At 33.3% G+C, this 15,314-nt stretch overlaps 1 protein-coding gene across 1 annotated transcript; it reads left to right on the top strand.

Moving 5' to 3' along the window:
* Positions 1-4,837: 4,837 nt before the first annotated feature.
* On the top strand, positions 4,838-10,579 carry LOC128179072 (kappa-type opioid receptor-like). Its single transcript, XM_052846566.1, has one exon. It carries the CDS (start codon positions 4,861-4,863, stop codon positions 5,824-5,826), a length of 966 nt encoding a protein of 321 aa, XP_052702526.1. The 5' UTR covers positions 4,838-4,860; the 3' UTR covers positions 5,827-10,579.
* The last annotated feature ends 4,735 nt before the right edge of the window (positions 10,580-15,314 follow it).

Below are 15,314 nucleotides of genomic sequence, written 5' to 3'. Positions count from 1 at the left end.
AATTTAACAAGCCAAAAAAAAGAGGCCCATCGGCCACATCGCTCACCTTAGCAATAAACCTTAGCAACAATAGGTACAATAAAATCAGCTTAACAGAGTAAATAATTCAAACTATATTGGCAATTTAGTATAATACATGTACATCCTGTATTAGTAAGAGTCCATTTTTTTTAACCTGGATATTTTTATGTTTATAATCAGGTCACTTTTCTAAAAGGGTTATTCTATAGTCATATCACCAGCATTGCAGTTCTCAATAAGATCCTAAACAATTGTTTATATAAAGGATATAAACCTACATCAAACTCTGAACCCCTTGTGAGTCCCAAGAATCATCCAGGGACCAAAGTCTAAACAATTTGAAAGAATCAGCAATATGTAATAATGTTTGCATATATCATAACATTTCATTTTTTGTGAATAATTAAAATATTTTCCTTTCTAAAATTCCAAAGTGGCCCTACCCTACTCCTCAAGATTTTGATTTGAAAGAATTTAAATCTACATTATCTGAGGTTGCTTTCAGTAAATTTACAGCTTTTCTGTGCAAATGGTTGTTAGAAAAAGATATTTTTAATTTTTTTCTATTTATATTCCTATGTAAATTTTTGCACCCCCCCCCCCCTCTCGGGGGAACATGATTCAAACAAGATTGAAACTACCCTACCTGAGAGTGCTTTCACACAAGTTTCAGCTTTCCTGGCTGATTAGTTTCTGAGAAGTAGATTTTAAAAGATTTACACTATATATTCCAATGAAAAAGTTCGATCACCCCCATTGTGGTTCCACTCTACCCCCAGAGTCATAATTTTCACAAATGTATCTACACTACATAAGGATGCTTCCACACAAGTTTCAGCTTTCCTTGCTGATTGGTTTCTGATAAGAAGATTATTAAAGATTTATTCAATATATTCTATGTAAAATTTTGACCCCCCCCCCATTGTGGCCCCACCTTACCCCCGGGGACAATGATTTGAACAAACTTGAATCTACACTATCTGAGGATGCTTCCACACAAGTTTCAGCTTTTCTGGCCAATTGGTTTCTGAGAAGAAGATTTTTGTAAAATATCAACAAATTTTCAATAAATCCTACTTATCTCCCCCTTGAAAGAGAGCGTGGCCCTTCATTTTAAGAAACTTGAATCCCCTTTACCCAATGATGATTTGTGCCAAGTTTAGTTGAAATTGGCCCAGTGGTTCTGGAGAAGAAGTCGAAAATGTAAAAAGTTTACAGACAGCCGGACGGACGGACAGACGGACGCCGGACAAAACGTGATCAGAAAAGCTCACTTGAGCGTTCAGCTCAGGTGAGCTAAAAACGGATTAAGGTTACTTTCCAAAATCCTGAAAATCCTAATCCGTGGGGGAGGGGGTTGGAGTCTTTAACTTCAATTTCACTGTTTATTTCCTTATTTTCAATTCAATTATTTACATGGTCCCATAAAAATGGGGAGGGGGGGGGGCAACTCCATGTTAATTCAATTTTGTGTATGTAAATTTAAGAAAAACCTTTGCTGCGCAAAAAAGTGGCCACCCCCGATGCTACGTGCCTGCATTTTATTCTTTGCATGCACTAGACAATAGATCTAAGGTTCGCAAATCCCGGCAATATTTCCGGAAAGCTATAGTTCTGTAGCTCAGCAGAATACTACAAGTCATTTATGAAGCACCTTTTTGGCCTTCATGTTTCATTATTTATTGCAAATATAGCATGGATGTATGCGCTAAGGCCGATGTAGCATTGCGTTGAGTGATGACACTTTCTAACCGATGAATATTTCAATTGCGAGTCGCAACAAACTGGCGCATTTATATAGGCCCGCCTATTTGTAAATGCATGTTGACAACATGATGCTAACACATGGAAACAAATGTCGAAAAAGGCTAATAATAGAGTTGTACTCGCGAGTTAAAAAATTTTTGAGAACAAACGGAGCGACGTTTACGTACATGTGTAAATAATGTTATCTGTTAGTGAAAAAATCCCCCCAAAACCAAAGAAAATGTTCTCTATTAGCAGGGACGGGTGCATATGGATTAAAGTCACAGATTGTACTTCGCTCATAGAATTGCGTTATTCAATTTATTGTGAAAAAATTCGTCAGAAACTGTTTAGTGAACAAAATTATTATATCGTACATTACCGTTCACAATGTACCATAAATGTACATGGAATATCGCATGAGTTGAACCGATTGTTTTTTCTCACAAAAGCGTTTGCTGCAAATTAGAGGTACACGAGCTGACACGCCGTGAAATCCATAAGACGTTTTACAGAATATGTCTTCAATCCCTTATTTGCTTACAAAAAATCTGAACTGAAAATCTTTGAAACATCGTAAAATATGGGTTTCTTTATATACATGTAAAATTGTAAAATGGCTACTCGATTTGCACGTGAATTTTACAATCCGAGGTCGATTAGCGTGTTTGAGAGAAAGTCACCAGCAAGTAAATCGTCAACATCAGTAGTAAATATTGTCTGATGAATATTGAGGTGCCTGTAATACAATTAATGTTTATACAGACTAAGTGAGTTACAAAATAAGGTACTAGTAAATCACAGGTCAGTCCAAAATTAAACACATTTGTATCGTGAATTTTAAGTTTTTTGTATGTTTGAAAACACATGCATACTTGCAAGAAAGTGTGCCATTGATCGGCTGAAGTTCAATATTATGTAATTTATGTAATATTCATTGTCTGTATCTGTTGTGAATTCTTTGGAATAATCTACAATAAAATAAATATACTGTCTCAACTAAAATTAATGCGTTGAAAATGCATAATTTCTGAAATATGAAATGGCAAACCTGTTTAAATAATGTGTTTCTGACGATTGGTTACAGCATAAAACAAGAGGCCCATGGGCCACATCGCTCACCTGAGGAACAATAGGTATGATAACATCAGCTTAATGGAGTCATAATACAAACAATCTGGACAATGTACAATAATACATGTAGATCCTGTATAAATAAAATCTATTTTTCCCCCTGGATATTCTTATGTTTATAATCATTAGTCCCTTTTCTAACAGGATGATTTTATAGTCATATCACATGTTGAGTATTGCAGTCCTCAAATAGATCCTTTACAATTGTTTATATATGGGATATTAAGCTACATCAAACTCTGAACCTTCTTGTGAGGCCGAAGAATTGTCCTGGAGCCGAAGTCTTAACAATTATAAAGAATCATCTGGCTGATTAGTTTCTGAGAAGAAGATTTTAAAAGATTTACTCTATATATTCCTATGTAAAACTTCGACCCCCCATTGTGGCCCCACCCTACCCCCAGGGATCATGAATTTCACAACTTTGAATCTACACTACCTGAGGATACTTCCACACAAGTTTCAGCTTTCCTGGCTGATTAGTGTCTGAGAAGAAGATTTTTAAAGATTTACTCTATATATTCCTATGTAAAAATTTGACCCCCCATTGTGGCCCCACCCTACCCCCAGGGGTCATGAATTTCACAACTTTGAATCTGCACTACCTGAGGATGCTTCCACACAAGTTTCAGCTTTCCTGGCTTTCTGGTTCTTGAGAAGAAGATTTTTAAAAATTTCTCGAAATTTTTCATTAATTTCTAATTATCTCCCCTTGAAAACGAGTGTGGTCCTTAATTTTCACAACTTTGAATCCCCTTTGCCTAAGGATGATTTGTGCCAAGTTTGGTTGAAATTGGCCTAGTAGTTCTTGAGAAGATGTTGAAAATGTAAAAAGTTTACGGACAGACAGACAGACGGACAGACGGACGACAGACAAAATGTGATCAGAATAGCTCACTTGAGCTTTCAGCTCAGGTGAGCTAAAAAAACGAGAAGCGATTATTGTGAGATCTCTTGGCCAATTATCGCAGTGATATAGTTTATGCAGTCCTGATACAGAGTTAAACGCCACAACTGGCAGATGGTGCATAAATTATCAATACCGCGTAAGCAAACAGGGTAACGGCTCATATGTTTAAATAAAGCAAACTAACAAAAAAAAAAAACCCCAAAAACCTGGCGATTTCTAAAAAAGTTTGAGATTATCCCCGGCTATTCTATTTAGTGCTATATATATGTTGTATTTCTTTTATTCTGAAATGTTTTTTTTTAATTCTCAAGAGTCAGGACCGTGTGTTCCCTGCATGCAAACTATGCAAACCAATTTTAGCAAATACAAAAAAAAATGAATAATTAGATCACATATATGCACACTTTCTGCTTCCTATTTCCTCGACAAAAAACTATCCCCTGCCACCTTATCCTTGACATCGTACTTATGAAATTTAACATGCGTCCCGAGTTTACGATTTGAAGATGCGATTCATCCAGATATGACAGGGTGTTTTTTCCTCAAAACTAAAAAAATAGCTCATCAAATAATGCTTTGTGGGCAGTTTATATTAAATTTGGCAAAGTATTGCAAAGTGTTTTTTGATATTTAAGGTTTAAGATTTAGACCGATAAAGTCGGATAAACCCAAAGCGCGTTTCCCCTTTCTTTACTGTTTGAACAAACTTAGATTAATGTGTGTAAAACAAAATAAGACTACTACATCAGTATCAATGATCTCGTGTTACGCGGTTTTTCATTAAGAGGAGGAATTCATATGTCAGCCAAAGGGGGCGATGTTATAATGATAATGACTGTTAACTTTCATTTAATAATTTATAGTTCATATCTAATGAGTGTATATGTCATTGTCTTTAGTTAGCCCAGGGCTTTGATACAAAATGTTTTCGTATAAAATGATGAAATGTCATTGCCAGCAGATGGTTGGCAAAAGCGCACGTTTATGAGCTTTGACACTATACACGTACATGTAAACATCCTCTATTGCTGTATGGGTGCTGTAAAATTATGGAAGCCAACATCTCTTTCAATTCCACACCCGAGCAAGTGAACTACAACAGCACAGCGAGACTCTGTTTTGAGTCGTCCATGTGTCTGGGATTCCACATCGTCTGCTGTGTCATTGGAACGATCGGGATTTTATCAAATGGAACAACCCTCGTAGTCGTTTGTAAAGAAAAACGTCTGCACACTGTGACGTACGTCTCCATTTCCTGCCTCGCTTTGGCCGATTTTGTTTACGTTTCATCAAGAGTTCCAAGAGACAACTTGCAGATTTGGTACCACCAGAGAGACGAATTCAGTTTGAATTTCATGAGAGTGTGTGATCTACTAAGCTTATCGGGCGCTTGTTCGTCCATTTTACATGTAATTTTACTGTCATTATTGCGTTATGTACTCTTGGTTCATCCTTTGAAAAGTCACGTTTGGCTTACAGTCACAAAAGTGAAACTAATTTCCTTCATGACTTGGTTACTATCCGTTGTCATTGCATCATTTTATCTTTATGCCGTTGTCATCAATGGTCGAATCAACGTGCAGCTGGCAAAAGTGACCAATCTGGCTGTCACTGTCGTTATGTCCGTGTTGCCTATAGTGTTGATCGTGACCCTGCACACCCTGAAGGCCCGGACATTGCTCCAGTCTCTCGCCTCCTGCCAGAAGTCCACCGTCCGCCGGATGTCTCGTATGGTCACCTTCATCATCACCGCCTTCATTATAACCACTTTGCCCAGTAGTGTCGCGGACTGCATCAAGATTGCATTTATCGAGTCTGGGAGTTCCGAGGCTCAGCGGAGTTGGCTTTCCGTCTTACAGTACGTAGGACGTCTTGGGTTATACATCAACTTCAGTACCAATCCATTTATTTACTTAACGACTTCAGCGCAGTTCAGAAAAGCTATGACATGTCAACGTAATGTGTACAGATCATCGTTCAGTAATGAATCAAACTGTCGTACTGGATCTTTCTGATGATTATTAGAGCTGTGCCTGTCAGATAATTGAGTCTATTTGACTCTATCTTCTACCTGTTACTAGTATACAGAAACCCGAGTTTTTATAACTTCAGTAAAACTTGGTTCAATACAGCTAAATCCTAAGGACTTTACCTCGCTGAATATTCGTAACATTCGTTACCCTTCAGACGAATTCTTCAATGTTTCCTCAAAGACTAAAATTACAAAATATTGGAAAACTAAAGTTTATGACAGTGAACCTTCATCAGGAACTGTTATTAAGATGTTGCGGGGGACCCGACAAAACTTAACTGCTTCCATGGTTTTGCTATAATATCCATGTTTAAACCAGTGCCCCAACAAAGCAAACAAAACATACCGACCCAGTTTCGTGGCCGGGGCAAAATATGTTCGGGAAGCTTATCCAGCGTCTGGCGGACAAACACCGAGGCAACCGGAGCACCAACAAACCAAGATCTGTCTCTCTGTTTCTCTGCACAGAGCGGCAAAAACCAAACAGCAAGGTATTGATAACTTTTTGAAATAAATCTATGGTAACTGTCAACCAAATGAAACGATGACTTCTGTAAAATTTATTTCATTTAACTGTCGTGGCTTGAATGATTATAAGAAAAGGGTAATTTTATATGATTGGATGAATGATATCGATTGTGATGTACTTTTTTTGCAAGAAACGCATTTTGTGTCAGAAAAAGAATATGTTTACAATTCCAGGTGGAATGGTACATCTTATCATTGTTTTTCAAATTCATCGCATAGCAGGGGTGTCTCAATTTTGATTAGTAGCAAATTTCATTTTAAAATCATAAACCAACACAGATCGGCCGACGGCAGGATAATTGTACTCAATATTGAACATAACAACGAAACTATTACACTTGTTAACATATATGCTCCAAATACTGAAAACGATAGAGTTAGCTTTTTTAAAAAGGTATCAAAATGGATAACAATGTACTGCATAAATGAAAATAATATGATTCTTGTTGGTGACTTTAATTGCTCTATGTCAAAGGAAAAAGACAAAAGTTTAAACAGTTTAAAAAATTTACAATTTCGTTTTGAACTACTTGATTTGTGGCATAAAAAATAAAACCAAAACATAAAGGGTTCACCTGGTGTGATGGCAACAACTCTGCTAAAAGTAGAATAGACTATATATTTTTAACGCAAAATTTTTGCTACAGACCGGAAAATATCTACTTACGAAGGCCACCGCATGTGTCTAACATAAGAATGAGTGACCACATAGCTATCATATTTAAATGCAGGATACTGGAAACTAAATACATCCGCACTACATGATTTAAAATATTGCGAAATGATAAATCAATTTCTACTAAATTTGCCCAATGACATTAAACTAGAAACAAATCCGAAAATTAAATGGGAATTTTAAAATAAAACTTAATGTCAAATACCTTAGCATAGAATACTGTAAAGAAAAAAGTAGAAATATGTAACAAAAAATACTATTAATTGAAAATGAATTGGAGAAGATAGAAAGTCAACATTACTTAAACATAAACATGACACGGAAAAAAGACTTAGAAAACCAACTAGACAAATTGTATGAAAATAAATCTAAAGGTGCTCAAATTAGGTCAAGAGACAAATGGATAGACGAAGGGGAAAAAAATCATATTTTTTAAGACTTGAAAACAAACACCAATCAAAAAATACCATTAATAAAATAAATAATGCAGGATCAAATTTTATTAAAACTAAAGATATTTTAGATCAGCTATGTAATTTCTATGAAAATTTATATTCCTCAAACGACGTACCAATAAACGATATAGATACGTACTTAGATAACATAAATGTATCATCAGTTTTGTCAGAAAAGGAACAAGAAATGTGCGAAAATTTCCCAACCTTAAATGAATGCGCAGAGGCAGTTAATGGAATGAAAAACAATAAGTCACCCGGAATAGATGGTTTACCAACTGAATTTTATAAAATGTTCTGGAAGGATCTTAAACACTATTTATATGAAGCTTTATCAAAAATCTATCTTGAAGAAGAATTAACAATATCACAAAAATGCTCAGTTCTTTCTTTAATTCATAAAAAAGGAGAATTAGATAAATTAGAAAATTATCGGCCTATCAGTCTCACAAATTGTGACTATAAAATAATTGCTTTTATATTTGCTAGAAGGCTGCAAAAAGTTATCGACAAGTTGATAAGTAAAAATCAATCAGGATATATAAAAGGGCGATATATTGGCAATAATGCCAGGCTAATTTTAGATATTTTTGAATATTGTGAAAATACGAATACTGAAGGAATTCTCCTATTTGCCGACTTTCAAAAGGCTTTTGACTCCGTCGAATGGAACTTTCTTTTTAAATCGCTAGAAAAATTTAATTTCGGAGAAAACTTTATCAAATGGATAAACATTCTTTACACTAACCCATATTTTTACATTAAAAATAATGGGTGGATCTCACGATAATGTAAAATGCGCAGGGGGATACGACAAGGATGCCCTGTCTCAGCGATATTATTCTTATTTGTTATGGAAATTTTGAACGAAAGGATAAATAGTACAAACTCAATTAAAGGCTTTAAATTAGAAGGAATAGATAGAGAAATGAAATGTATACAACACGCTGATGACAGTACTTTCCCTTTAAAAAACACAGACTCCTTAGAAAAGACAATTGACATTATCGAAAATTTTGGAAGTGTCTCGGGAACAAAATTAAATCTATCGAAAACCGAATGTATACTCTTAGGAGAACTAAAAAATATGCTTAAAGAAGAAAATTTCATACAAAATATCATTATAAATAGGACCACTGTAAAATGCCTAGGGATCCACATTGGACACAACAATAAAGAATGCAATGAAAAAAACTGGTTATGCAAATTAAAAGAATTTGAACAAATCCTAGATTCATGGCGAATACGAAAATTGACGATCTTTGGAAAATGTCAAATAATCAACTCTTTAATTGTATCTAAACTTTTATATGTAGCAACAGTACTTGAATATCCGGAACAAAATACAATCAAACAAATAAATAGAATTATTTTCTCGTTTCTCTGGGGAAACAGAGAAAGAATAAAACGTAAAACACTTATCCGACCCATATCAGAGGGGGGAATTGGTATCACCGACTTCGAATTAAAAATTAAAGCTATAAAGGCAGCATGGGTCTCAAAGCTTATACAATCTGACAATGCTTTAAACAAATTCATAAACTCTTGCATTAGAAGATATAATTTAGACATAGCTTACTTATTAAATACCAATGTAACAAAGACAGAAGACCTAAACATAAAACACCTTCCAAATTTCTATAAAGAAGTGATATGTGCCTTTAATGAGTGTAAAAGTAATTGTCAAGAAAAACTTCAAATTCAAAATATATGGTTTAATAAAAACATAACATATAAAGGAAAACCTCTGTTTTTTCCAGCATGGGCTAAAAGTGGACTAATATTTGTAAATGATGTTATTGATGCAAATGGATTTCTAACTTTAGAAGAAATTAAGAACACGCTTAAAACTACAAACAACTATCTGTGTGAGTATATAACTGTCAAAAGTGCCCTTCAAAAATATGCTTCAAAAACAAACCTTTGAGATTCTGCAAAACGAAGGCATTTAAAATTTGTATTTAATTTTCAAGGTCATATTAAGTCAATCGAAAGGCAAAAGTCAAGCTTCTTCTATAGTATCTTACTTCAACAAAACTCAAAAAAACCTAACATGGAAAAAGTGTGGGCAAATACTTTTTTACTCGATGACACTTATGTGTGGGAAAATATATATACGGAAAAAATAAAGAAAATATTTGATAAGAATGTGTCAGAATTTAATTATAAACTATTGCATATAACCTTATAACATGTAACAAATATGTAAGTAAATGGAAAACAGATCTAGATAAAAATTGTATTAATTGTAATCTAGAAGAAGATGTTAAACATCTTATTTTTGATTGTTATATTTTTCAACCATTATGGAAAAAAATATCTGAGGTTTTAAATGTAAACGTGTCATGGAAAATTATTGTTGTTGGTTTTCCAGCATATTGTAATGAGAATACATTTGTCTTAAACAACGTTATATCCTTTGTGGCATATAAGATGTATAAATATAAAATGAAATGTAGAGTATTAAGCGAAAATGTATCATATAATGGTATTTTATGTTTTTTGAAAAATGCTCTTACTCAGTTCTTCCTTACAACAAAATCCTCTAAGAGCGTATCATATGATTTCAAAATTTTAGATACATTGTGTGAAAAACTGTAATAATCCAAGGGTGACCCGGCCTTTGGAGCATAACTAGTAGGGGTTTCTATGGACACTTTATTTTGAATCCCCTACCTATTCATTTTGTAAATTAACTATGCATAATATTTTCTTTATATGCACATGTATTTAATGACATAACTCAAACTGAATATTATTATATATTATTATTATATATTATCATATTATTGATATTTATTATAAAAAAAAATTATATTGCTACATATATTTCCATATTCGGAATACAATGTATGAAAGTTGTGAATCTATTGCTTACACATTTAAAATATAATTATATGTATTATGCACTTACTACAAATGTATATTGAATGATATAAGACTATATAAAACTGTATAAAACTATAACTTATCGGATCCAGGGGGCCCCTGGCACCCCAGGTGACGATATACCGGAGGGTCTCTGCGGAGATGTTGCCTCGCTTATTTTGTAATTTATTGAATAATATATATATATATATATATATATATATATATATATATATATATATATATATATATATATATATATATATATATATATATATATATATATTTAAATATCCATGTTTGTACCATTTTCGTTCAAAGTTTTTATGTTTATGTTTAACATAACACGCACAAACAGATATTTAGGATCAATAACCTTTTAACAAACAAATCCTTTTTTAAAAATCATCCTTTCTGATTAAAACCGCATTTCGTACAAATACATAATTATATGCGATCATTGCCATTACTCGATCTGCCACATTGTGTGGTTTGTGCGTGTGCGATGCTATAACATACACTGGAAAACTGTCTACAATTATCGATGAATTTTTTAATGATCTGTGCCTGGATTTCAGTTTGTCTTATTTCGTCATTTATTGGATATTCCTTGGCAGTGCAGTTGTTGTCATATTATTTTTTTTAAAACGTGTTTCTACACGTCTTTTCCACCCCTGCGAATGTTATTGTCATGTAAATTTAGAACACGTGGTTTTATTTGACCCTTACAGTTTCGCAGTAAAAATCGTGCCTCGTGTTTATAGTCTATTTTTGGAATCTGGGTACCTGTAGTCAAATATAACATCTAAACGTTTATTGATTTTAAACTTTATGTTTATTAATTGGTTAATAAAATAAGTTCTAAAAATAAGTGTGATAATAGAAAATATACTGTTTTTCTGCTGTTGCAACAATTAACATGCTTAGTAGCGATCCCCCTAAGGATTAATTTTCGATCCGCGCCTGACCTAGCAATAGCATCAATAGTGAAACAGACTATACTATTTTATTCAGAATGTTCCTTGAAAATTTGTCGATATAATAAGTTTTTTATACAAACAGACCCACATTATTTAAAAAAAAAACCATGGTATTGAACACCTAAAGCATCAAACAAGGTTATGATTTTTTTAGGCAACCCAATGTTTAAAATTTAAACCATATGCAGAGTTGTTAAACACGAACGATAACTCTGTTCTGAAAATCATCGTTTAGTTTGAATAACCGCTAGATGATGAAATAAGATACATAACTTTAAGATTTTCATGTTTTAACATGAATCAAAGTAGGATGTGATATGAAAAACGACCAGTACTTATGTATTGTGAGAATATTATCCGAACACTTATACTTCCGCTCGAAATTTCACAGGAACAGAACAAATCTCGGGGAAGTCTCGTGAACTTTCATTCGAGCGCCTCTGGATTTTTTACATTCTTAGCAACGATAAAGAAAACATTCCGAACACATTCGCAGAGACGTTTTCGTCCAAGGTAACGTGTTCGGGTGTATGAAATACCTGAATGCAGTGAAGCATGAATAGTTCTCTCGGCCCTATATAGGGGTATGTAGCGATTAGCAGAACAATTGAAATCGACAACTAATATGGCGGTAAATAGGGAAATAATGTGTATTTATGAATTCATGTCAGCTTTAAAGTCCATAATTTGTATCCCCCTCAACAAGGTAACATGTTATATTAAAAAACAATACTAAAGACAACTTTATAAGCAAAAAACTATAAAATGATAAAGTGCAGATGTTTAATTCATAATAACACAATTTTTGCTTTTTTTAATTTTTTACATTAAATGAGTTTTTGGAATTAAAAAAAACAAAAAACAATTATATGAAAAAGTATTTACAACACGATTCATTGGAATCGAATACCCACTTCAAGATACTTATGTTCCCAGAAATCCTCGCTAACGATTCCACGGATTCACATGTTTTAATCCATTTAAATAACAGCCTCAATTAAGTATTGCCCAAACATAATTCGGTCTTTGCCAGTAGGTGATCATCTTGAACATTGAAGGAAGAAAACTTGCTTTTTACTATAGAGTGGGTCTTGGTACCATTTTTGTTAAATTAAAAAAAATAGACATTTACATGTTTTATTAGTATACGCACTTTAAAAAAATGGTATGATGACCCACTCTATAAAAAACTATAGTCTAAACATCCGATTTCATTAGCATTTTGTTGCTCAATTAGCATAATACATATTTTGATGTCTTAATATCATTTAAATTTGAGATCAATTTTTAAGGTTTTGGCAATATACTGAATGTAAAATGATTACAAATGCTTAAAGTTACATGTGGCGTTTTTTTTCATGCTCAGAAATATTTGATTGATTTATTTAAATAAGTTATATAAAGATAATTAATCTTCACAATAAATTACGCAGTTTATATCATTCGGGTTAAAGATATATAGAAATAAATAAATAATTTTTATAATTATTATAGAGTCGATAATAAATCCAGCATTTGAATAAACCCCGCCTTAAATCGGTCACGTGATACCACGCTCAGTCTATCACAACAACTATGGCGACGACGAGAAAGATAGATATACCGTCAAGTTTGACAGAATTGGCAAAGAACGAAAAAAGAGACAGACTGAAAGGGATAGAAACAGAGGGAAGATTGTCATCGGAGACCATGAAGAATGATGGACTAGGAATTAAAGCCGAATTAAACTTAAGGTTTTATCAGTCTAGACGGGACTCCCAAAACGGAGTTAACTCCCAAAACGGAGTCTTTGGCTCCATCATGCATTGCGGTAAAATGGCGTTTCTAATGTAAACAACGTATGAGTTATGCCCCTTAGTTCTAAAAAAATCTCTAAAATTGGCCAAAAACACGACAAAAATTAATTTTAAACTTTCAAAAACATTTCTAAAAGTTTATTTGTCATATTTATATCAAATTTTCATAACTGTTTACTTGTATTACGTAAGATTAATTTTTAAAATGAAAAATTCACCCATATCTTCGATCGCGTATAACTATAACTTTTTAGAAATAAATTAAATGCTTGAATATGATTATTAATCGTTGTTGGTTGATATATAGTCTCATTTACATCATTTTCAGGCTTAATTACTTAATTATCTCGAATATTTATGCATTTAATATGGTTAACTAACATCGGAAACGCCGCGAGCGATTATAATTGTTTTGATGATAATTATCTGTTTAATTTAAAGAGTTATTGTATCTAGTATGACAATTGGTTTAATTTTCTAGGTTTTTAAACTACCAATTCTATTTTTTTAAAACAAATAAGACGTTTTTAATCATCGCTAGAGCAGCCAGTTTTTGTTAGTAGTCGGGACCCTTTTCGTTTTTGCACTTATCAATTTGTGTGTTTGGTGACTTTAAATTATAACACAATACGAAGAAAGTACAATTTAATGCAATTTACCTTTTAGTAACGATAAAATTCCATGAAAAACACAAAAATATCACTTTTTAAACATCGTCCAAACATCCAACTTCGGAGATAAATAACTTTCTTAAGTGCAAATAAACACCTATTTCGTGCAAATACGATCGATAGTAAATTATATCCTGGGTCTTTTAAAACATGTTAGAAGTCTGCCAACACATGCAGCACTTTGCAAGATGATTTCTCGTGGACCCCATGTTTTCATCGAAAAATCGCCATTTTTTGTATAAGTGCGCATGCGTAGACTCCCAAAACGGAGTCCAAAATACTTGCAGAAATTCACTTCCGTTGACTCCGTTTTGGGAGTCCGTCTAGACTGTTTATCATGAAGTTGTACAATGTTGTAGGGTTTTTGCTATAATCAGATTCGTACGTATTCCATGTGTTCCATGTCTTTACTTTATAAGTTATAAACCACAAGTAGAGGATTTTTAAAATAAAGAATAAATAAACACTCTCAGTACATGCATCCCTCAGGGAGATGGGGTATTCACTCATTTTACCGTGTCGTTGATGCTAAAATCGCGTTTCATCTTTATTACACATAAATAGCAATTTATATCTTTCTACATTAATGAACAACGGAATAATAATGCTTCAGGTATCCTCTGATATAAGAATTATCTAATTTAAGACATGAAAAACGTGATTCTAATTTGTAAACAAACTGTTCTGCCATCGTGTTTTCAATACTAGGTTTTCCCGCACTCACGCGCAATGGCGTTACAAATGGCGGATCACATTAATATTCATCAGACGTGTAGCAAAGTTTAGAGACAAATAACTAGAGAAAGAACATGTTTTACGGGCCTAGAGTTTGTGAAACGTCTAATTATAAGAAGCACAATGTATATTTTTACTCAAACTAATGTCAAAAATTTTATTCCAAATACGCCACATATACCTTTAAAAAATGTAACAAAAGTGATATTTGTAAGAAAAACAAGAGGCCAATTGGCCTTAACGGTCTCCTGAGTAGCAAATAACCCATACACAAACTTGTCGAGGAGTCTTATATATGCATTTAATTAATTAGGTTTCATTATGGAGTAGAAAAATTATAATTTTGTAATGACGACCACCTCCCTGCCTAAAATCTTTCAAAAAGAACTATATAACCTATAATTTTAGCGAAAAACTTAAAGATCTGGTCTACAAAATCACGAATTCAGTTTTCCTTTCAGGTGATTGGGAGTAAAGAAAATAATTTTTTAACATTATATGCATTAACTTCTATACATCCATGTTGGCCCTGCCCTAGAGTCAAAACCCACACTCCAGGGGACATTAAAATTAAAATTTCAGTAGAGGACTTCCTGGTAAACATAATTATCCGTCAGTTTTTTATATAGATGTGTCATGTTGTAAATTTTGTATTTACTGCCACCCGGTAAATTCAAAATTTACAACATGACAGAGAAGATAAAACATTATATGCATTTACACTACATTGCCATATTGCCACCCCCCCCCCCCCATTTCCTG

This window comes from Crassostrea angulata, chromosome 3 (assembly GCF_025612915.1).
Source record: "Crassostrea angulata isolate pt1a10 chromosome 3, ASM2561291v2, whole genome shotgun sequence".
In the NCBI taxonomy this organism is placed as follows: Eukaryota; Metazoa; Mollusca; class Bivalvia; order Ostreida; family Ostreidae; genus Magallana; species Magallana angulata.
This window is presented reverse-complemented; position numbering and strand designations above follow the sequence as displayed.